Source organism: Neltuma alba, unplaced genomic scaffold (assembly GCF_004799145.2).
Source record: "Neltuma alba isolate B1F8T4 unplaced genomic scaffold, ASM479914v2 tig00000468_pilon, whole genome shotgun sequence".
Lineage (NCBI taxonomy): Eukaryota > Viridiplantae > Streptophyta > Magnoliopsida > Fabales > Fabaceae > Neltuma > Neltuma alba.
Window position 1 is genome coordinate 69,513 of NW_021632065.1, and position 25,755 is coordinate 95,267.

At 30.2% G+C, this 25,755-nt stretch overlaps 1 protein-coding gene and 1 long non-coding RNA gene across 2 annotated transcripts; one reads left to right on the forward strand and one right to left on the reverse strand.

Annotated features, from left to right (window-relative positions):
* Positions 1 to 6,815: 6,815 nt before the first annotated feature.
* Positions 6,816 to 18,050, forward strand: LOC114739543 (very-long-chain aldehyde decarbonylase CER1). Its single transcript, XM_028927621.1, has 9 exons — positions 6,816 to 6,890; positions 7,576 to 7,799; positions 10,107 to 10,339; positions 12,644 to 12,863; positions 13,817 to 14,192; positions 15,199 to 15,507; positions 16,186 to 16,284; positions 16,852 to 17,025; positions 17,632 to 18,050. Exons 1-9 carry the CDS (start codon positions 6,831 to 6,833, stop codon positions 17,797 to 17,799), a joined length of 1,863 nt encoding a protein of 620 aa, XP_028783454.1. The 5' UTR covers positions 6,816 to 6,830; the 3' UTR covers positions 17,800 to 18,050.
* A 6,566-nt stretch (positions 18,051 to 24,616) lies between these two features.
* Positions 24,617 to 25,522, reverse strand: LOC114739552 (uncharacterized). The gene is made up of 2 exons (XR_003739614.1): positions 25,389 to 25,522; positions 24,617 to 24,946 (listed from the first exon to the last, which is right to left on the reverse strand). It is a non-coding gene; the product is annotated as an uncharacterized LOC114739552 (long non-coding RNA).
* Between the last annotated feature and the right edge of the window lie 233 nt (positions 25,523 to 25,755).

Here is a 25,755-nt window from a genome sequence, read left to right on the forward strand (position 1 = left end):
GCCATATGTGTGGCTAGTCCTCTTTGTTCCTAAGGACAAGATGACATGACTTGAGTTTCTGTTTATATTAGGATGTTTGTTAGTTTTCATATTTCAATCCATAAGTACGTTGCTTTCACGAATTTCTTAGGTTATGATTTCTATTTCTATGGATTGTTATTAAATTTGTGTTTTAGTTGAACAATTATGTTTTGAAGTTTTCAATTAGTATATTTTCAGTTTCTTTATAATTTTATGAGTGTTTATCTTTATGGATTTCTATTTTGATTGGTACAAGTAGTTCATGCTTTAGGAATTTTCGATATATAACTCTCTTCAAGGAGCAAGATATAATTATTCTATTGAATTCAGAAGCTAAGAGGTTTTTAATTGATTAATTGAAAAATAATTATATGCTAGCTCTATAAGTATAATTGTTAATTGGTTAATTATGACTTAGATGTTATCTAAGATTTTCTTTTGACTTAGTAAACTATTTTTATGCAAACTCATCATCCTTTTGAATCGTGATAGCCATACATCAACGTCCTTGAGAAGTGCATCATTTTGTTAAATTCTTTATCCCTTTCTACTTTCTTTTAATTTTCATTATTTTTTCTTTTTTTTCTCAATTTATTTTCCTAAAAAATCAATTGACTTTCTTTCGTATTCCTTCCTTTTCTACATCATATTTTTTGTAATTAAAAAGATTTTCAAAATTTTAACAAAGCTCATCACAGAGAGAGATAACCTAGGTTGACCTCTACTATATAATGTTAATTTAGATAATTAATTTGAGAGTTTACACGACAAGGCGATCAAGAATATATAAAAGTTTCCCATACTTTTTGGAGAGAAGAAAAGACTACATTAGATAAGGATTTGGATTTCCCACCTTATCCTCATCATTCTACTCTCCTTCTACCTTCCTTTAATTTCCTTGGATATTTTCAATGGCTGATATTTAATAAGTTATAAAATTACCATAATATTAAACATAAATAAATAAAATAGTTAAAATTTGATCTGAAAAATTTAAAAGTAAAATAAAAAATGTGTGGAGAGGGAAGTCAAATCGCCTAGATACACCCCTCATTTTAAGAATACAACGCATATGTGTGTTTTTTTTAAAAAAACAATTGCCAATCAGATTCCCTAGTAGAAAAAAGTGATTTGGACTGCCCTTTCTAGACTGGTCATTGCATATACGGTTTAGAAAATATGATCAGTTCCTCATAATTAAGGTCTAAATAATACTTTTTTGAATCGAACGATAAATGATGGCTCTAATAACAAATTAGGAATGGTGAAACCCCTAATGAGCACCAGATTCTTCAACTTATTTCAATTATATTCTTCTTATTAATTAAATTTATGACTTAATTAAGCTTCGGGACCTCTAGACATAATTTGTAGGAATCTATGAGTCAATGAAAGTATGCACAACTTCTACTTGTAGTGCCTTGTGATAACTCTTCATATTTCTATCGTTCAGAAGCCCTACTTGTTCACTCCCTATCCAAACTATATGTAACCTCTAAAAACTTCCTTTCAAAAACCATGACAAGATCCAAACACTCTTCGGCGACACAATCTGAAACCAATAAAGAGGCAAAGATCATCGGCTATATACCAATTAATGCCCAAAATCTGATTAATATAGGATGAACAAGATTATTGACCATCTTAGTATTTAGATCGACTCTTTGTTTTTGACCCGATTTCTCATAAGTCTTCATCTTGTGAAGACATATGATGATGCCAAGGAGAAGGAAAGGAAGATGAAGAGATTAAAGATCTTCTTATTTTTTCATATTGATTTCATAATACTTTTTTTGTGTGTGATCAATATATGAACATTTTGTTATCATTGTTGCACTTTCATTGATGTAATCATCTTTTTAGCACTGACGTATGTATGTATGTGTGTATATTCTATTTAACATTGAATAGCCCTGTTCTTGGTTTTTAATTACTCCAAATGATGTTGAATTTTTTATTAGCTTTATTTAAACTTTAAATAGAATTATACATAATACAATTAAAATATTTGAACAGGCTGCTAAAATTATATCACATTATGCTGTTTATAGGTGTTAAAAGGGGGGGGTTAGAAGTAATGAGTACTTTGAAAAATGTTAAATTTTTAGACCAGTTAAGATAACAATAGGTCTAGATAAGCATTTTCTACTTCGGTTGTTTACTTAACTGGTCTAACTGTCTAAAAATGTATTTTCTAAACGGGTTACATTTAAGTCTGGTCTAAAAGGTAACTAAAATAATTTCAATAAATAATATATATAAAACATCATCTTTAGTATATTCTTGACCGTGTGGCATAGATCAAGGCAATCTAAAATAGGAACCAGTTTCGGTTCTTATCGCAGTGGTGAGCACCTTGGTGCCCATCAAATCTCAACTTTTCAAATTTAATATAAACGACCAAGATGTAATTTTTTATATATATTATTTAAATGTGTTCCCGTAATAGGTAGATAATTCAAAATAAATATAATTTTTCAAAGATATTTTTATTTAAAAATTACTAGTTAAAAATTTTAAATTTTGATCATTAAAACTATATCTGAATGAGATAGATTTTATAAGGATCATGATACTATTTATTGCAATGGCATCAAAACTGGTTCCATCTAAAATGTGTTTAAAATATTTTCTTAAAAAATGTTTTGATTGTGTTTTGGGTTCAATGTAAAATGCTATATCAAGACCGGTGTTAATGTGTTAATTACAATCTCAAATTAACTATTAACTATATATAATGCAGTCACAAAGTTATTAAAAAGAGACAATGAAAATAAATAGAAGAAGAGATTTTGTTTTTCTTATAAGAATCGAATAAAATATTTTTTTAACTTATGCATCAACCTCACATTCTTACTCATATATATTAAGTGGCACCACACAAGAAAGAATAGAAAAGGAGAGATAACTAGAAAACACTAAAGTGAGGAATAACACAGAGAGGCACTCCCTGTGATGATATTTTAAGAAGGTGAAATTTTTCATCTTTTTACCCTTATTTTGTCCATGGGGCATCCAATACTTTGATGTTGCTTTTTGGTGCATTCAGCATCTTGATCTCATTTATAGTGCATCCACTGCCGTATAATGTATCCTAATTTTGTTTATAGTTCTTAATATAAGAGCTAGCTAGTTGACTAACAATTTAAGTAGATCAAGAAAATTAGTTAAATTAATTATTCAAAATGAATGGATATTGTTTACCCTAACCTTTAGCATATCCAACTACTACAAGGATTAGTTTTGAAAAAAAAATGTATAAATATAAGAGATAAAATGAATTGGAATCTTATATTTATAATCAAATTGAATATCAAACTAGTTTTTACATTAAAGACTGAAAGGTAGTATATAATTATTCTAGAAAGTTGATTGTGCAGAATTTCAAATGGATCACCAAAACCTAAATGTTCAGCGCTATTGAAAACAAACCTACAAGTGAAGGCTGCAAAGTGGGGATGCTAAGGAAAACAAATTAAAGAAAGGAAGGTTACGTATTACAATAAAATTATAAGATTTGTTTGTGGCATCTGTAGAAAAGGACTTATGAAGTTCTGAGAAGCAAGCCATATGCAGATCGCTGATATTTTTGGCAGGTGAAAGAGATAGCTCGATTCAAATGGCTCATAATATGTTTGACCTCACGAAAAATATCTAATATTTTTCCTGGTTCTGAAATTTCTCAATTTAGAATTACTTTAATTTTTTTTGGAGGATTTGTCGTGTTTCTATTTTAATTTCTAGGTAGTTTTAACTAGCTGGATTATTATACCCATCATCAGACACGTCTTCTTCATTGTTTCTGATGAACTTCTGGGAACCAGAAATTGATAGAACACATGCTTGAAGCAAAAGCGTGTGTGTGTGTGTGTGTGTGTAGACTCTCGTGACTCCACTAAGAATTACACTAAACCACACAATAACGTATGGAGACAAAAAAAAAGATATCTTCTGGATAGAAATAGAAACATACTGTGGCTACTTGCAATCATGTATCACACATTTGTACCATCATCATATTTCGTCTTTGGCTCGTAGCCCCTGTTAGCTCTTGGATATAGGGTTTACGAGTGAACAGTATTAACAGAATAAAATTAAAGGATTTAATTAAGAGGAAAAAAAAGATATAGGTACAAAATTAAAAATTAACAAACAAATTTGTTTCTTTTTTGGTTTCTGGATTTTTTTTTACAAATATTCGTTGTCCTTGCTCTATTTATAAGGCATACTCTCATCGTCTTTAATATGAGATATTTTATAAAATTTGATGAAATATAAATGACTTATTTTAAAAAATAATTTTGTTTTTTCACTTTTAGATTAAATAATGACTGTTAAAATTTGAAATAAAGATTTCTCTGTTGTTTCTTTTTTACTAGGATTATCAAATAATTATCATTTTTTAACTTGATCAGAGGTAATTCTGAAAAGGTACAAAAGTTTTTTTTTTAACACTTCATTAATAAAAACCTGCCAGTTGTTTTAGCCAAAAGAAACCTGCCAATTTTCTAAATTTATGTAAAATAATTAATACGTCCTTATAATTAGTAAGGGCCAAATGGAATATCTGAAATCTAATATTACCGATCAATTGAAATTAGAGACAGATCAGGTCCCAACTGAAGGAAAGTTTTCCTGATATGATTATAAGGCTAAATTATATTTAATCCCTTAAACTTCAGATTATGTTCGTGTTGAAAACAAATAAATCACTAAATAATTACTTAAATTAAATTAATTATTTAATAATAATTAAAAAATAAATATTATTAAAAAAGTAATAGAAAATAAAAATATATTTTTGTAATAAAACATTTTCATACAGATTTATAACAATCGCTCCATTAATATAAGGACCACATACGAGTACGACCCTCGTAACAAATGGCATTCATATCTCTCTCTGTTTTTTTATTTTTGAAAAAAATTAATTTCTGTTTATTTTTCTTCATTTCTTCCATTTAACTTAATCACTATTTATGTCTCCTTTTATTGTAACCATGAAAAAGATGGCTAGTAAAGTTTACTGGACCAAAACTAAAAAAGAGTCACAAAAATACGAACCGATTAGAAATTAAAGAATTAATTGTTCAGGCACCAATTTAAAATACACTTGTACCGAATTATTAAAAGGTCAACATATGACAAAGACATGACAAAACCTAAACATAAGGATTTATATAAAGCCAAAAAAGTGTAAAAAGGAGTTTTTTTTTGTTGATAACAAAAAAGTCTATTAATTATGTAGAGACATGATTAAGAAAGCTCGATGGGGACTCAATTAAAATCTCAAAAAGTACGAGGTTAAAATGAACGTATCGTTTAATAATTTATATTCCTGTCTGTTTAAATTTAAATACTAGTAGTTGAGAAAAGTACATGTTCTCCGAGAATATAATACGAATAAGAATTGCGCTCAACAGATATATCAAGACATGGGTAAAAAATATAGTTGTAAATATAGGCAAAAATATTATAAAATATCTTGGATAATAAAGTAAAGCAATATAAATTAATTTTCAGTAAAAGAATCGTTTTGATAAATATAATCGGCAATAACCTTAAGAACAAATTAATACTTTGATTTAGAAAAATTATTTTCACTGATTTTGATCTTTCAAAGATAAAGAACCTCACTACAGTGTAAATATGAAGACCCTCAATTATTATACTGCTATTTTTTGTTGCCAACAACTAATACTACTATTTACAGTTTATAAAAAATGTAACTTTTTTACGTGGATTAAAAAACAACTAAGTTAAAAACTAAAGTTATCGATATAAAATAGGGTGAAGTTCAAAATGCTGAATTAATTTTTTTCCCCTCAAAACACTTCTTTCAACAAAAATTTACATCTTGATTCATCGTATTAGGAAGAATTAATTCTTTTTACTAGATCTAATCCTATTAGTAATGTAGAATTATTTTAATATGATTAATATTTAATGTTAAACACATTTTAAGGAATAAAATATTCCATCTGCTACTCAAACTAAATTAAATGACCCACATTGGTCACTTGCAAACATGTAATTGCATGCCAACCGATGCCGACGTTCTTTTATGAGACTAATAAATGAGAAACCCAAAATTGTGGTTTGTATTTCATTAATAATAGTAACGTAATGTGGGGTCATTACGTGAATATAGAAAATCTCAGAGATAACTAAGCAATGACGCCTTTTGACTTTTGTATAGTGTCCTTTTTATATTTCTATATATATATATGTATACTGTTCAATAATACGGAATAAAATAGAATAAAAACGAAAGTTAAAATAATTCTATAGATGCAAGTATTACTTACACTATTAAATAAAAATAGGGAAAAAATTAAAATAAATAATAATATATTAAAAGATTTATAGAACATATGGCAGGAAGAACCGTAAATTAAAGCTCTCTCAATAAATTTTTCACAACGTGACATAGAGTACTTTGGATTCTATTATAGAGCGATTTATCAGTTGAGTTGTGTGTTTGGTTTTATATATATAAAAATGATGTTGATTTTTTTTTTTTACTTGATCTGGAATATTTTGAAGAGTGATTTATTGTTATTACATTTTGGTGATAAAAAAAATTTAATCTATTTTAATTTCAAAACGTATGAGCTATTGGCCTGACTTGATCTGATGAATTTGCCGTGGGTAGTTGAGTATATTAATTGTTAGCCAGGCGCCAAAGTGTCTCAAGGAAAGCAACTCATTCCTAAGAGTGTGCGTGTAGTTGTGTGTATATATAGGTGTCTGTCTTTGCCCTTCTGATTCACCAAAACAAGGTATAGTCATAGACAGACACTAAAACTATGGCTTCAAGACCTGGAATCCTCACTGCTTGGCCATGGAAGCCTCTTGGAAGCTTTAAGGTTAGTTTCAACCTTAACCCATTATTCTTCATCTTCTTCCCCCCCCCCTCTCTCTCTCTCTATATATATATATATATTTATATATATCTCACACTCACAATGCACACAACACACACACCCTGTGAGAGAAGCACCAGAGAGCAAGGGCACTAATAACAGAGATGTTTGTGTTTAAGAAATTTGCCATCATTTTATTTATTGTTCTTTCAGCTTAGGGGGCTGTTTCATCGTATATTTTACACTCATCTGCTACATTTTTTACACCGTGTCCTCATTTATACAATCTAAACACAGACGTATTTCTTCAACAAACTATGCAGTATCTTAGAACTCCTATATTTTCAAATCATATGAGATCCTAGTGTATATTTAATATATTTGTACTACAAAAATAGATCTTATATTAAATACTGGATGGGCTAGCATCAGTAGTGTTCTATAAAATATAAAATATCAGTACTTTGCATTCCTAACTTCAGGAAGAATAATTGCAGCTCTCTCTCTCTCTCTCTCTCTCTCTCTCTCTCTCTCTGTGTCTACCTCACAAAATACACACGAAAGGGCCATGACATTATTGAAGATTTTTCTGTGTTGAAGAGAGCAGATTGTGTCTTTATGTGATTGGTTCACACACACACACATATGCATATATATCATCTCTGAGTTGAAATTTTTTTTTTGGCAGTATGTGATATTGGCACCATGGGCGATTCAGAGCACATATAGTTGGATGGTGAAGGAGGAAAGTGAAAGGGACTTAGCAAACTTTCTGATTCTTCCTCTGTTGCTATGGCGGATGCTTCACAATCAGATTTGGATCACTCTCTCTCGTTATCGAACTGCAAAAGGAAACTCCAGGATTGTTGATAAAGCCATTGAGTTCGATCAAGTTGATCGCGAAAGAGACTGGTTAGATTAGCTTCACTTTCATCTCTAAATTATATCATAAATATAATATTTTATAGCGCAAATTTATTCCCTAGAATATTCTAAATCTATATCATTCTCCTATCTACAAAAAAAAAAATCATAATTTTAAATAAGGATAAATTTATTTTTTATTTTAAAATAAATTTAATGACTTAACAGCTTTTTAATTATGGTAAACTAGTTGGAGCTATCTTATAATCTTAAATATAAGAGCTAATTAGCTAATTTCTGTAGATTATAGATTAAAAAAATAAGTTAAATTAATTATTTGTAATACATGTGTTTTCTTTTCTAAAAGATCCCTACTAATCAAATTTATTGATTAGAATTCTCATTATTAGAAAGACTGTTTTGAAAAATAAATAAATAAATAAATATGAGAGACAAAGTGAATTATGATTCATATTTAGGACCAAAATAAAAACAAAACGAAATCTTATATTAAGGACTAGATTTAATGTTCATCACCTTAATGAGCACGTTAAACTCATCAGATCTAGACTATCTATATTTAATTTGAATAGTCCAAATTTAAAATTTTTAATTAATTATTTTTAAATAAAAAACTATTTTTTGAAAGAATGATAGTTAAGAAACTGTCTCTATTTTAGATTTTATACATATTAAAATAATTATTTTAAACAAATAAAAACAAAAAAAATAAAATCTGAATCATTCAAATAAGATATAAATGATCCAGATCTGATAGTTTAAGGTGTACATCAAAGTGATGAATATCAAAACTGATGCTTCTAATATATACCAATATATGTGTTTAACACAAAGTGAATATATATAGATAGAGCCAATTACCAATAATGATGTGGTCTCGTGGTTTAGTAGCACCTAAGTTATTCTTATAAATAAAACGTTGTGATTTCAAATCTCCTCATGTGCTGTGGTTAGCACACCTTTGAATGCTGGTAAAAAAAAGTGCCACCTTTGAATTTAAAAAAAGAAAAAGAAAATGCAAAACAGGCCGAGGGGGAAATCCATCTGTCTAGAGGGGACCGTCTATTGGTGCAAGCGCAAGAAAATATACACATAGATATAGATATAGATATAGATATAGATATAGATATATATAAATATAAAATATGAGAGGAGATAGGTCCAATTTAATAGGAGGGATAACCTTTCGCTCAAAAAAAAAAAAAAAATAGGAGGGATAACCAAAGTCTCTCTCTTTCCGCCGCATGAATCAAGTTACACAAGTGAACCAATTTTGTATCTTTGCATTTCAATTTTCAAGTGGACTAAAAGCATTCTCTTTTGCTCAAAAAAAAAAAAAAGTGGACTAAAAGCATTCTCTTCTGCAATTCCTTAAAAATAATTTTATGATATATATCTTACTCTTATATGTAAGATTTATTTTATATACTTATTTTTTTCAAATTATTCTTATTGACATCCTCTCAGTAGTAATCAAATAGGCGAAGAATGAAGGCATTGGGGAAGATGATTAAAATGTTTTAAAAAATATTATATTAACATTTTTCATATGTTTAAATGAATTAATTAAATCTTAAATTTTAAAATTATATAAAAAAATTTGTTTTCGTTTACGTGAAAACACTTCACACTTTCCAAACATCCCTTTTTCTAAAATCAATTAAAGATACAAGTCGCAGGCAAGATAAAGCAGTTGAACTGAATCATACTAGTTTTATTACTCTGCTTCTGTATTCCGTACATAGTGGGCATAATTATTACTGAGGCCTTTATAGGGAAGAAAGGCTACTCACTGACATGGAACCTTTGGATATTTTGGCGGGCTTAATTAGCAATGTTGTACCTTTTACTGCGTAGTTTCACCCACCTGTAGTGTACCAAGTAAGTTTCATAACTCTGCTAACATGGATGAAGGTATTTTCAGTAGCATTCTCATTAGTATAAAAGAATAATTTATAACAATCTATTATATTATTTACGATGTGTCTAATAAGAAAAAAAAAACTTATCAAGTTTCTTATAACCATGTCAAGTATCATCATCTAGTGCTAAACTCATATTGAACATACATCAAAGTGTGACTAGAGTTTGACATAATGATAAATATTATATTGTCGTTAAAATAATAATACAAGTATGTGTATATTTTTGTTTTTTTGAACCTGTTGCATTAGAATAGGTGAAATTTCTTGTTATACATTAAAATTAATTCACTTGAGCAGCATGCACAGTTATCCATCTAAACTATATTCATCCCTAAAAATATATAAATATACTAGTTATTTTATTAAAACATTTGGAGATTATTGATTTACTTAATTAATTTGCATGCAGGGATGACCAAATATTATTCGGTGGGATATTATTTTATTTGGCAAACCAAACCATGAAAGGGGCATCTCAGATACCTTTATGGAGAACAGATGGTGTGGTGATCACAATATTATTACATGCTGGTCCAGTGGAGTTTCTTTATTATTGGCTTCACAGAGCTCTTCATCACCATTTTCTCTATTCTCGCTATCATTCTCATCATCATTCTTCCATTGTCACTGAGCCCATTACTTGTGAGTCCCTTTAATTTATCTCATCTCTTCAATTAATTTGATATTTTCCATCTTTGTTATGCACACACACATATCTATTTATGTCCGTTCTGTGCATATCCAATCATTAAGCTAGGTTATTAATTTAAAAAGATAAAAAAAATTAATTAAATTAATTATTTATAAAAAAAAATATTGTAAATGTTCAATCATTATTTGCACTGGAACCATGTACCTTCTTTGAAAACTCTCTTACTATGTACATTTCGAAGGAATAGTTTGATAAAAATGTTTTAAATTTGAGCGATAAAATAAATCAAGAGTTTATATTTAAAAATAAATTGAAACAAACCCTATAATTTGCTCCTGAATTTAAAAATTAGAGAAAGTACATTGGACTGATTCTCAAGGGGCCGCATGTTAGTTAGCGACAAAATTATTCAGTGGGGCCCATTATTTTTAAGATTAGAGAACAGAGTCAAATAATTAATAGTATGTCACAAGATGGCTGAGGACATAATAATCGTGGGCTAGCTAATACCAGAACTTCAATTTATAATATCTACATTTTATTTTCTTAATTCAATGCAAGGTTAAAATGTATTCAATATTTTAAAATATTTTTTCGAGTGCATTAAGTATTATGAAGTATTTTTTTTCTTCGTTACAGGTGCATCAAAAAATTCTTTTTAGTAGTAGATGCATCTAAAAAAATATTTTAATATATTAGATACAGTAAAAAATATTTCAAAATATTAAACATATTTAAAAAATATTTTAAAATATTAAATCCACTGCAAAATAAAAAAAACATTTTAATATGCTAGATGTAATAAAAAATATTTTAAGATATTAGACATATTTAAAAAATATTTTAAAATATTAAATCTATTATAAAATATTTTAAGAAATTAATCTAAAATTTCTTAAATATATGTGAGAAGTCGAGGCTCGTGGATCCATGTGAGTTTTTAATGCGCTGTGTCAAAAGTACAGCACGAGTTGACTTATGGGGCATGGTTGGCCAGTGAGGCAGAATGCTATATGCATTTGTCTTTGTCATTTACGGGGTTCGAGATATATATGAACCGTTTGAGTGGGTGTACAAATTTCAATTTTAATTTTAATGTAAATTCTCTCCTGAAGCAAACATCAAGTGGCAGATGCGTGCAAGTGATATTACACACACACACACACACACACACATATATATATATATATGTATATTGAAAAAAGCTGAGTAAAAATTTAAAAAAAAAGTTAAAGAAAATAATAACCGCTGACAGATAAATATCCTGGTGCGCACACACACTTCATTAATATCATGGTCCTTCTAGCACGGTGGAAGAAAATCAACAGGGTATTATTTGTGCAAGGTCAATTTAAAAGAGAAATGAAAGAATTAATAAGACAAATATTACTTGAAAATTCGAAGTACAAAAACTACAACATGCTTTTGTGAATATTATATTAATGAGGTAGGCCATATTTGTAACAAAATATACCAAAGTTATGAGTAATAAAAAAACTCAAAAAGTTGCTTTTATATGTGAATATTAATGAGACCATTCATATTTGTAGTACTCCTTTCTTTCTTTACATAGGATCTAATTGTTAAGTTAATTTTAGTCCTAAATATAAAACATATTTTTTATATTTATTAATTTTTTTAAATTACTTCATGAATACTTCTTCAACCATAATCAAATAGAAGAAGGAGGGAAGATATTAAGAAAGATGATTATGGTGTTTTAGGAAAAACATGTCATATTTTTATAATTAACTAACTTTCTTAATTCAATCAAATTAGTTAAATAGGTATTATATTAAGGATCAGAGGAGTAAAATTCAATACCAATCATGTAAATTATGTCATTTTCTCTGCTATTGTTATTTCACCTTTTTCTCCCATTGTTATAAATAATTTTTTTTAATTTTGTTCTTCTTTAATTCTTGTTAGAAAGAGAGGAGAGAGAGAGAGGTGGGAATGACTTGTGAATGTAGAGAGAGAAAATTTTAATAAGGATAAATTAAAGAAATTATCAATTTAATACATATTTAATCATTTAACTGTGAGAATTAACCGAAAGTAGCTTGCTAGACAGGAGTCAGAAAGTGGTAAGGCGAAAGGAGTATATACTACACACTGAAATTCTCATTCACATGTAGAAATCTTGATGAACACACTTTATATGAAAAATATATAGAAATTAGAAAGGGCAATTTTATGTTAAATTTTTGTTGTTGTCTATATTGATATATATATATATATATATTGATGGTGGGTTTTTGTTGGGTTGATGATATACGTACGGCGGAGTACAGCCGTGATCCACCCATTTGCAGAGCACATATCGTATTTCCTGTTGTTTGCCATACCGATGATGACGGTAGTGGTGACCGGAACGGCATCGGTGGCGGCGTTGGCCGGTTATTTGACTTTCATTGACTTCATGAACAATATGGGTCACTGCAACTTTGAGCTCATTCCCACCTTCCTCTTTCGCGTCTTTCCTCTTCTCAAATATCTCATGTACACCCCAACGTAAGTCTTCTTGACTGGTCCATCCTATTATTGACTATATATAGTTATTTCATGCATTCACACTTCATGCTGCCTCAAACTCACAGTTTTTTGTGAATATTAATGCTACTTCCAATATATATAATCATGCTTTCAATCCCGTTTATAATCACATGCTGTTAATGTGTATCTCTGTGATTAAAAAGATATATATATTCGAATTAATATTAGGTTTTGATTTTGAAGCTCCAATTATATGATATACCAAATTTAAGGTTAGTGGCCGCCTTCTTTTTTTTTTAAGCAATGTGACTTTATTATGTAGTTTATATATTTTTTAAAATTAAAGAAACCGTCATAAAAGATATAAAATTATAAAGAAGATTGAACTCATTATTTTCCGCTTACAAAGAGCTTACATACACACACATAATTATGTTGTAAGTTTATTGACACGACAACTTTATGTGATTTATGGATGTATAGCTGCTTTACTTTTTGTTTTTCCACATCACTCCTTAATTTTTGGAATACACTAACATCATTTCCGGTCCCACCCTCAGGGTGATGTCCGCGTGAGAAAATGTCAAAAATTGCCAACTTGACTGGGGCACATGAAAGACAAATCAGGGAAAAAAAAAAAAAACACAACCTGACAAATCAGTTGACCTATCATAATAAATTGGTAGAATTATGAGGCATATATTCGTTTAATAAATATTTTTGTCAATGATTAATGAATGATTAGTAGCTCTTTCTTTTTCTTTCTTTTTTGACGTTACGTAAATGCTTGTCCCATTTCCTTTTTCCCCTTCAACAGGTAGCTGCTTAATTTGCCATACATAATTAGCTACAAGTCTATTTTTTCAAAAAGAAAAAAGAAAAAAAAAACTCTGATATTATACCTTAATTATCAAACACAAATTTGCACCAACAATTATGCATTATTTAATTTGTGCGTTTTTTCCAAACAGGTTTCACTCTTTGCACCACACACAGTTCAGGACAAACTACTCTCTGTTTATGCCATTATATGATTACATATACGGAACTGTGGACAAATCAACAGATGAGTTACATGAAAGTGCACTTAAGAGGAAAGAAGAATGCCCAGATGTTGTGCACCTAACACATCTCACAACTCCTGAATCTGTATATCATCTTCGACTTGGATTTGCATATTTGGCCTCACAACCTCACACATCAAAGTGGTATCTAAAGTTAATGTGGCCTCTAACGCTGTGGTCCATGATTTTCACTTGGGTCTACGGTCGTACCTTCACAGTGGAGAGAAATCGTTTTGATAAACTCAAGCTTCAAACTTGGGTCCTCCCCAAGTACACCATTCAAGTAAGCTCCCAAATTTAATTTCAATCGTGTTTTAATTTTTGTGTGTGTGTGTGTGTGAGAGAGAGAGAGAGAGAGAGAGAGAGAGAGAGAGAGAGAGTGTGTGTGTGTGTGTGTTTATTTTCATTCTTTAAACAATTGTTGTGAAGTTTATGCTTAATGTTTTGAACAAAATGCAAATTTTTCACTTATTGAAATGCTGAATAAAAACTCCCTTTCATCTTAATTATAGAAAGAAGATTTAAAGTCCTATATTTGGTCTTAACTATGGGGTAAAAATGTGGTAGTTAATTTTTTTAAATCTCACCCCTCCTTAATTACAACAAATTGTTGATATATAAATTTGGATAGCATTTTATTGTGATGGTCATTAATTTTAATTAATGAAGAGCAGAATTGGAAAGTCACATTTATTTTTATAAGTTTACTGTCACTTTTTAACAATGCTAGAGTTAGTCAACTTTGCTCTATAATTAGGACAGGAGGAAATATGGTTGAAATTTAGCACAGTATGATTATTTTCATTAGTTTTTTGGGAAAAATTATATGTTATCTAACATAACCAACTAATTCAGTCTAAATCCGTCGTCTTGGAATAAATTGCATATTTTTCACTTATTCACAAAGTAAAGTAGTAGGGTCTAGAAATTTAAGGTTGTATGTTTATTTCCATTATGTTTTTTTGAGAAAAATAATTATTTGATATTTAATACTCATCCGATCCTAAATATATGATCCATTTTGTAGTGTAATTTACACTACAAAATGTGTCCTATATTTAGAATCGGAGGAGTACTACTAACTAACTCAAACTGTCCTAAATAGGAGGAAGTGGTCTTATCAAGTCTAGAATTCACCTTTCTTAAGGGTTATCATATATTCATTTCACTCAAATTTATCACTCTTAATTAATTAGTTGATTTATTTGCATTTATATATCAAACACACACACAGATATATATATATATATATTTATATGTTGATAATGATTTCATTCATGAACTTACAGTACTTAATGCAATGGCAAAAAGTGGCTATAAACAGAGTGATAGAGGAGGCAATAGTGGAAGCAGATAGGAAAGGAACAAAAGTGATAAGTTTGGGTTTAATGAATCAAGAAGAAGAGCTAAACACCTATGGAGGACTTTATCTAAAGAAGCATCCAAAGCTAAATGTTAAGGTGGTTGATGGAAGCAGTCTGGCTGTTGCTGTGCTTCTTCACAATATTCCGAAGGCAACAATTCAAGTCCTACTTAGAGGCAAACTCACCAAAGTTGCTTCTGCCCTTGCCTTTAATTTGTGCCAAAGGGGTATTCAGGTCAGTTTCTTCACTATTTTTCTTCAATCCTAAATCTAATAGATAATAATGGGAGTTTGCTTCGATCCTAAATGTAAGATCTAAACTTATTTTGCCTTCCAAATTTATATATATTTTTTAAACTCCTATGTATTAAGGAGTATTTTTTATTAAGGGAATAATTTTTAATGTAAATGATTAAATGAAATACTTTAAGAAAACTAATACACATTTTTCAAATAATTAATTTAATTAATTTTGTTAATGTTTGCAAATTAATTATCTAACTTCTAAATTTAGGGCAAGAGAGAGTATCGAGAGAGTATCTTAAAGTTTTAGATCATGAACACTGATGATATCAAATTAAATACTTTCAATTAAACAATATATCCTGTCATAATTAAGTTGTTTATATTTCGATTTTTAAGATTTAATTTACATTGTCTATGTTTCAACTTTTAACATTTTTGTTGTTGTTTTTAAGGAGATAGAATTTACAATCAAAGCAATCTTGTCACTGAATATTTTACAAAAATGATAGTTTAGATCAAAATAAAAATTTAAAATTCAAACCATCTAAATCAAATAAGTCTCTCAATTGAGGAATTGAACTGAAAAAAAAATTACAAATAAAATTTATCTTATCTTTTCCTTTTTTGAAGTTGAGTATCTTTAAACTTTGCTCCTTGTGTATTTCAGGTAGCTACTGTGCATGAGGAGGAGCACATGAAGCTGAAAAACTCATTCAACAACAAATGTGGAAGTAATTTGGTTATCTCTAAAAGTTATTCTCAAAAGGTGATAATTAATACAACGAACCCTCTCAGTTTCATCTTCTGTTTGAATTAATAATCTCTTAGAGAGACAACTACAAATCAGTGATTAATCACATGGCCATGGATTTATTGTATTCATGAGTTTAATTTCATTAATCTTGTCACTAATAATTTTCGTTTTGAAGTTAAGTTTGGGTCTGAATTGACATAACAATAAGTAGTGACAGGTCAAAATAATAGTAAAAATATTTCCGATTAGATAGAAAAGTTACCATCATGAGTTTATTGTCATTAATCTTGTCACTAATAATATTCGCTTTGAAGTTAAGTTTGGGTCTGAATTGACATAACAGTAAGTAGTGACAGGTCAAAATAATAGTAAAAATATTTCCGATTAGATAGAAAAGTTACCAACCATACTAAATCCACCATTTGAATAGGAACGTTACATAAATATATATTTATATATATTCTATTATCACATTCCATTTGATTTCTGGACGAAATGAAAATATTGTTAAATTTAATTTGTTATTTTCTCTCCTTCTTCTTCTGTTTTTTTTTTTTTTTGGCTTTTTTGCATGGATAGATATGGCTAGTGGGAGATGGATTGAGTGAAGAAGAACAACAAAAAGCACCAAAAGGAACAACCTTCATTCCATACTCACAACTCCCACCGATCAAATATCGCAAGGATTGCTCATACCACTGCACTCCAGCCATGCTAACTCCTTTGTCCCTTGAGAATGTTGATTCTTGTGAGGTTTGTTCACTGATCTCCTCCTCTTTAATTATTTTCCAAAGGGCATATACCATTGTTTGGTATCCTTACTGTCTGGAGAATTTTGATTCTGGTGCTTGTGTAGAGACTAAAACCAAAATTCGTTTGTTTCCTATACTTTTAATGAATTTTGATTTTGATCCATGTAGTTTCAATGAATTTTTGTTTTTGGTAGTTATGCTTAACGACATTAGCTAAAAGTTAACACCATTAAACTAGTCCAATAAATTTATAGGGACTAAAAGTCATTATTTGAAATTTCATGAATTTAAATCAAAATTTGAATCAAATTGTAAGGATTAACAATAGTATCAACCCTTTTTCAGAAGTAGCAAGATAGTGTGGGTCCCATGCATTACAAAGAGTCCAATACGAGATGTAGGGGGTGTTTGAATGGCATGAGAAGTGCTTTTGAAAAGTACTTTTCCGTAAATTAAGATAAACTCCTTCACATATTTACTTCATATACTGTAAAATCACTTCTGAAACTATAGTTTGGTTTTTATCTAAACACCCTTGTATATGGGCCAGTATACATACTAATAAAAGTTTTTTTTTTATGTTTTTGTTTTTTAAAATGCTTAGCAGAACTGGTTAGCAAGAAGGGTAATGAGCGCATGGCGAATAGCTGGAATAGTGCATGCTTTAGAAGGATGGAGTGAGCATGAATGTGGATATGCAATGCTCAATACTGACAAAGTTTGGAAGGCAACTCTTCAACATGGCTTTCAACCTCTCAATCAGCCATCAAACTAATCATATCAGCTTCAGCAGCTTTAAGGGACAAATCGGGGATTTCACTTGACAAGTGGGGCCCACCTCGTATCTTTTGATTTCTCATGTTGGAACATTCTAACTCTAGATCTGTTTATAAGAAACATATTATAGTTTAGCTTGCCAAGTATGAAGGTAGTATAGTGTAATATGGATGTGAAACTTGGTATTATGGGATTTCGTTCTCTCTTAAGTATCATGTACTCCTCTTGTCTTGGTGTGGTTTGGATTTAGATCTATCTATAAGAAACATATTATAGTTAAGTTTGCTAAGTATGAAGGTAGTATAATGTAATATGAATTTGAAACTTGGTCTTATGGGACTTCGTTCTCTCTTAGGATATGTTTGGCTCAATAAGAGGAAGGGGAGTGGAGGGATTTTAATGAAGGGGAGGGGAGGGGAGGAGAGTGGAAAGATTTTAATATTATCCTATTTGGATTTATAAAAAAAGAGAGGAGGGGAGGAAAAAATATTTTAATATGGACAATTTTGCTATTATTTTATTTAAGATATGAGCATAATAGTCATAACATGACAAAATATGGACATAATAGTCACAACATGACACAATATGGACATAATAGTCACAACATGATAAAATATTTCCATTTCACTCCAAATCCTCTCAATTTTGGAGGGGAGGTTGAGAAGAGTAGGGGAGGGAAAATTTTTTAAAATTTTCCCCCTCCTTCTAAAATTTGTGTGTTGTCAAATAAGAAAAAATGATTAAAATCCCTCCCCTCCCTCCCTCCCTCCCATCCAAATCCTTCATACCAAACACACCCTTAAATATCATGTATTCCTTGTGTCTTGGTGTGGTTTGGATTTAGGTGAATGACAGTTAGGTCCTGTGAAAGAGAATTAACGACATCTAGGTCTCCAACTAATGTTTTGTAAAATGAATTTCAAGTACTCATAATTTAAACAATTGCAAATTTAAGAATCTCAATTATAAATAAGGCATTCATATTTCAAATATAAATTCTTACTTTGTCTGTTGTTAACTCATTTTTTCAGAAATTTATCTGTTGTTAATTCCCTCTCAGGGGATTTTAATTTCAAGTGGGTATTTTTCTCTCTTTATTATATTTTCGAATAACTGGAAAGGATACGAGTTTGGTGGTTTTGCATGGCAAGTGGATGCTTGATGTTTATGTCTAAGTACTTTTTAAGACTCCTAATTATTATATTGTTTCTATAGTCAAATGGTTTCGGATATGAATACACGTCGTTAGTTTTCAAATTCAAAATTTTGTTCTTAAAGTAGCTTGCAAGCTATTTTTTTTCCAAATATGAAAATGTCTTGGAGTCTGTTTGGTATGAGAAAAATAGAGGGGAAAGGAGAAGAGAGAAAATTTTAATGAACTTGTTTTAAAAAATTAGAAAAGTAGGGTTAAAATTTTCTAATTAATTTTTCTTTTTTTTTAATCTTATATTTTTATTTCATCAAAATTTTATAATGCCACTTCTTTAATTTTTTTTAAAATAGAGCTCATTAAAATTTTTTTCTTCTTTCTTTTTCCTCTATTTCTCTCATACCAAACGGATCTTTAGGAAGCTTGGACACTTGAAGAGAAGAAATCAGTAATTATAAATTTTACTAATCAGAATTATGACATTCATATGCACTTAACAATGCACATGCAACCCGAATACTCCTAGCCTAGTGGTGACTGGCTAGACCACAAGTGAGACGAGTCTCTGCTTTTTGAGGGCGGAGGTTCGAATCCTCACTTGTTAAAAAGGGTACCGGAGAGGGCTTTACTTGTCGCCCGGCCCGAATCCGGACTAGTCGATCGCTCGGGTACAACTGGCCCAAAGAGGCTGGGCCCAGAAAAGGCGCGGTTAGATACCAGATGGTTTATACCAAAAAAAAAACAATGCACATGCACCGTAAACTGACAGTCAAACATTTTCAATTAACTTTCATGCTGAATGTTTCTTTGGTGGTAAACCGTATGGCAACAGTTAACTCAAAAAAATTGTACCCAAAAAAAAAAATCAAAAAAGAATTTTACTACCTCTGGCCCTTGAAAGAAAAGCTAGTTAACTAATTTGAATAGATTAAGAAAATTAGTTAAGTTAGTTATTATTTATAATAAATATGTGCTCTCTTTCCTAGAATACCCTTACTAATAATATGTATTAGCTAAAATTATAATATGTAACTACTACAACGACTATCTTAACAAATAAATAAATATGAAAGACAAAATGAATTAAGATCTTATAGTTAGGATCAAATAATTGAATGTCAATTTACTTTTACATTAAGAACCGGTTGTAAGACTCTAAGTTTTCTGACTTAGGATAAGTATAAAAGAAAGAATCTATTTAAAATTATTTAAGGCCTAAATAGACCGGGAAAATTGTGAAATATTAAATTTTAGGACTTAGAAATATTTTGAAAAATTTTATTTACCAAAAGTGGTTTAAATAATTTTAAAGTTAATTTTTTCAAAGCGAAAATGGCTTATTTTCTTAGAAAATTCAAGAAAAAATAGTTAGCGATTTATATTTGAGCTGAAAATTTTAGAATAATTATTTAATGTGGAGAAGATGATAACTGAGAGATAAAATCCTTATAATGTGTTAAGGATTAATTTATGGAAGTAAGTGCTATTTTTTTAGAAAATTTAAGAAAAATAGTTGGGAATTAATTTTTTATCCGAAACTTTTATGAAAATTATTTTAGGGGTTAAGGAAACTACTGGATAAGGAAAATCCATATAAAATATTGTGAATTAATTTCTGGGTTTATTTTACAATTACAGAAAAATAAAAAATAAAAAGATGAAAGTGAAGACAAAAACTTGTTTTTACCAAAAAAAAAAAAACTTGTTGAAGGGTATAATGGACATTTCGAGCCTTCCTATTTGATTCAAACCAGCAGCTCCTTCATTTGGCGATTGAAATCTGAGAGAGAGAGACGAGAGGCACCGAGGAGAAGGAGAAGAGAGTGATCGGAGGTTCATTTGTTACATGCAAACCAATCAATCAAGCAAGGTGAGCCTCCTAATCCCTCTTCCATGCTTGTTTTCTGTTTTTGGTGGCTAAATAGGAAGTTGATGATGAAAGAAGTTTGGAATTAGTGAGAGAAAGCGAGGGAAACGGATAAAATAAGCAAGGAGGGGTGAAGATTAAAGCTTGTACGGTTAAAATGTGGTGTTGCATGTTGATATATCTGGTAGCATGTGGATTTTTTTGGTCTGTTTTGTTAATGGCCGAACAGGGGTTGATGGTTTCTGCAAGCTTTGGCTTCGGATTTCTTGTCTATTTGGGGGGTTCTGGTTTTTTAAATGGGAGAGTACGTTTGTGCGTGCGTGCGTGCGTGCGTGTGTGTTTGTGTGTATAAATGATAACTCGTGTGTTTGAAGTGGATCTGAAATTAGATTAGAGAGAGAGATATACATACACATGCTTATGCTTATGTGTGTATGCCGCGAGGAGTAATCAGATTGGAAGTGAAAAGTGATACATATATAGATATACACACACACGCACATAGTTAAATGGTTTCGGGTTATGGAAGTAGAGAGGATTTAGTTTGATGAAATTATTTAATTTTAATGCTTGTAGATGTGAGAATTGGGAGAACTATTGAATCTGGAATTTTGGTTAAAAAAGAAGAGAAATTGAAATGGGACTTTTGGGCTTGAATGGTTTTGATTTATGATGCTTAAAATAACATTTTAAAATCTGAAAAACTTCATATTCAAGGGAAGCTGTCATTCGAAAATTTAATAGAAAGTGAAGAAACCATTAGTCACGTATGAGAAACAACATAGAACGGTGAAATAGAAATTGTGATGTTTGTTTAATGGCTTTCATGTTAGGGATGGTGAAGGAAGAGTATTGGCTGAACCTAAAGCTCCCTGTTTTGATGGGTATAGCTTTGTGTTTTCTGATGAAAATGTTAAAGATAGTATAAATATTTAAAAGTGTTAAATATAGATGGATCATGGTTGTGTAGATGGCTATCGGATGATTACATGTTGAGTTTTGAATTTTTGGAGAATATATTTCAAATCTGGAAAATTCCAGATTAAATGAATGATGCTGTTCAAATTTTGTGAAGAAGCGATAGTGCTCGTGGTAGGGGAATGGTATGATGCAAGTGATGTTTAGATACATGAAGATTAGATGGTGCTGTGTGATGTTTTGGAGGATGATTTTGACTCTGTTATACTATTCGAAAATTGTAACCTTTTATTTGAGGGGTATTTCATTTGGCTTTTATTATGGGGATGGTATATCAGTGCCTTAAATTTCAGAACCTTTGATTGTTGTTGTCTAGAACATTTTTGAAAAAATAAAAGCTGAAATTTTGAGTGGAATTGAGGGGAGCTTTAGAGATTGAATAATGGAGGTTAGAATTAAATTTGGTAAATGTTTGGTGGCCAAAGAAGATAAGTTAGGAAAATATGATTGGATAGATTGTTGATGTTTTAAAGTGTTGTATTGAAAGTTATTTTAGAGCTTAGAAGGAGGATTAAGTTAATTAAGTGACCTAGGAATCTTAGAGATTAGGTTAGCTTGGAAATGAGATAAAATCAAGTGGTGCAATTATATATGTATAATTGTTTGTGTGTCTCGACCATGGGTGCAAAATTAGTGAAGTTGGATTTTAATTAAATTTATTTCAATGGGATTAGATAATTGAGGGATGAAGGGCACCTTGTTTATCCTTAAATATGATATATATATATATATATATAATATTTTTGACCAAGATAACTAGTTACTAAGTAAAATAATAGTATGAGTTAAAATAAGAGAGAAAACCCTCCAAAGAGAATAGTTTGAGTCAGAAACATTGTCCAGGATAACCAACTATTAAATAAAAAGAAGAGAGTTCATTAATGGGTCAAGAAAAGTTATATTTTGATAATAAAAGTTTGATGAACTAAGCATCAACCCATTTATACATAAAACTAAATTATAAGATTTGATATTTGCCCGAGCCTGCCAAAAAAGCCAGTAAAGAAAACATTTAGACAAGGTAAACTGGAAAAAAAAAAAAAAGAAAGAAAAAAAGACTTCACGTAGTGATTCTTTTCCTCTCATATACTTATGCAATAGTTTTGTTGTGCCATAGTGCCTAGATTCTTTAATGAATATATGGGTAGATATGTTTTGTGATGAACAATTGGTAGCTCGTAGAGCTATACTTAAGCATGAGTATGTGAAAATTACTTTGTGTCGAGCTCGTGGAAGTGTACTCAGGTATAAGCATGTGAAATTTGCTTTGCGTTGAGCTCGTAGAGCTACACTCGGTTATGAGTATGTGATGTAGATTTAATTGCCATAGCCATGTGCATTGCAACGTGCGGGATGCATTAGCATCATTGTTTATATTTGTTGCAAAGCTTATGATGTTTGAGCATAATGGATTATGTTAATATGACTTGTTTGTTTGAGTTTATGAGCTTTGTATAATTATATGATGGATTGCTGTCACTATCGAAATTCCTAAAATCTCACCCCTTTCATCCAAGACATAGCAAAGGCTAATGACTCAAAGGGCAAGAGCATGGTGTTTGCTAAGAATTAAGAAAGTTGGGAAGCTAGAGAAGTAAATTTGTTAGTTATCAAGTTTATTTTGTATGTTTTACTTCTAGTTATATTTTGATAACCATGTGAGGCTATACTTTTTTATATATGTAATTATGTAAAGTATTTATAGGCTGTATATACCTCTGTAAAGAGAAAGCGATGGCTATGTTGCCAACAGGTAAGTGCCATGACTTTTGATGACTGTATGATGGTAGATAAATATTCAGCTATTACTATGACATCAAATATTATTAGCTCATCGATATTTAAGTCAGAAAAATAACTGGATATTTGAACCACTAAACATATCGTTCTATAAGTTATTTCAAAAAGTCTAATTTTTTTTTAGAAAATCTCGTTCTTGATACCGGATCAACCCGTGCTTAAGGAGAAGTTTTAATAAAAAGTTTAAGAAAAATATTCTTTTGTCTTAGGATCAAACTTGGCTTAGTAGTTCAACAACTAATTAATTAACCATTATGATATAGTTATAGTAAGTGTTACACCGGTTCTTAATATAAAAACTAGTTTGACTTTTAATTTAATAATAAATATAAAACCCCAATTCACTTTGTCTCTTACTTTATTTATTTATTTTTCAAAATAGTCTTTATAATAATTACACAAGTTAAAAATTTTATTAAATGATAGTTCTAACTAATACACATGATTAACAAAGATATTCTAAGAAATTCAACTTATATTTGTCACAAATAACTAACTTAACAAATTTTTTTAATTTACTCAAATTAGTCAACTAATTCTTATATCAAAGATTGGAAGTAATATTAACTAAGGATCAATAATAATTTATCCTAAGCTTTTAGGGTCTCGGAGAAGAAGGGCCTACGATATCCTCTCAAAGTTCTTCCTCACCTTGGCACCCTATAGCTTGCGGCTTGCTCATCCCCCCCGGGGGGTTTAAGGTCTTTCGTGGTTAATAGACATAGTTTCTCCATTTCATTCATGCCATTTCTCAACATTCAATAATGTTTACAGCAACAATACTGAATACTTACTTTCAATTCACATTGAGTAACGGTACAAGGAAATAGGACATAAAAATTTATCTAAGGATCAATAAAATTTTGTCTTTCAAGCAAACTATGGATTTTGCTCATTTAAAGAACAAAATGATCTAGATTTTTATTAAATTATAAAGATTAATGTTTTAAACAAAAAATAATTTAAGAGACCAATTTTATCAAAATCAAAATAAGAACAAATTTGAGGGACTAGCAATTGTATTAATCCTTGCTTAATTGACAATGATTCAACAAAATACGAAAGAATATGGAAATATAACAGAACAATATGACCAAGTATCATATACTGTTCAGTGTTAAAATTCACCAAAAACAAGGGAATCACGTACGACTTCCCATTATGAATTTTAGACTAAAAATTTTTTTTCCCGCATCTACAGGACCGCTTATACCCACGGAACAGCTCTACAGACTAAGAACAGCTTTTTCCATAAATTCCATCTACAGTCTTCGGTAGTTACTGCAACGTCATAAGCTAGAACGAGCATCAATCAACGCCCAAATTGGAATAAGGTTCAATTCCACCCTGATAAAGTAAGAAATTATCGGGAAAACAGGAAGTTGCGAAATAAATCTACCTATGATAACCCTATCCAACAAACCAATGGAACTAAAATTGGTCTAGATTAATCATGATTTAACTAATAATGCTAACAATTAAACGTCAAACGGAAGTTGAAACATCAACTCGAGCACACTAGCTTCATGTGCGCACAGATAATTTCAACAACCCTAGCTTCATGTGCGCACATCAACTCAAGCACACTAGCCTCATCGACCCAAAAGAACACAGATGCATGTGCACAGATCAATGCCCGGGTATTGCGAAGCACGCGTGCAGAGACATATAGACATGCACTCATAAACATACCATGGGCATGCACGCAAGCACACGTAGAGATGTTTTCAATTAATGAAAGCAATAAAAAAAAATCATATAAAAAACTCCATCAATTCAGGATGCTTACTGAGCAGTTATCATGAACACGCCATATAGTTTCCCCCAGAAGGTTTGCTACTGACAAGACTGTTAATTGAGGGAAATAGTTCTTCTCAGCCACTGGGATTGTATTTGTTATGATAACTTCCTGAAACACTCCACTTGATAATCTTTCTATAGCAGGAGGACTGCACAGGCATCAATGATGCATCATAAGTATAGCCGCTTCATATCGATTAACTAGAATGAAAGCTACGCAAACCTAAGTAAACGATCAGCAGTTTGGCTTTTGTTATCATACATCCTTTATTCATTAATCATCAATAATTCTAAAAACAAAAATTCTGAGCAATATTAAGAAAAATTTGCGAAGTAAAAATTGGAATAAGGTTCTG

Excerpts from the sequence above, each read along its gene's own strand:
- LOC114739543 (XM_028927621.1), top strand. The coding sequence starts at position 6,831 with ATGGCTTCAAGACCTGGAATCCTCACTGCTTGGCCATGGAAGCCTCTT. Across the intron at positions 16,285-16,851 it reads CTAAAAGTTATTCTCAAAAG|ATATGGCTAGTGGGAGATGG; the intron begins GTGATAATTAAT and ends TTGCATGGATAG. Across the intron at positions 17,026-17,631 it reads AGAATGTTGATTCTTGTGAG|AACTGGTTAGCAAGAAGGGT; the intron begins GTTTGTTCACTG and ends AATGCTTAGCAG.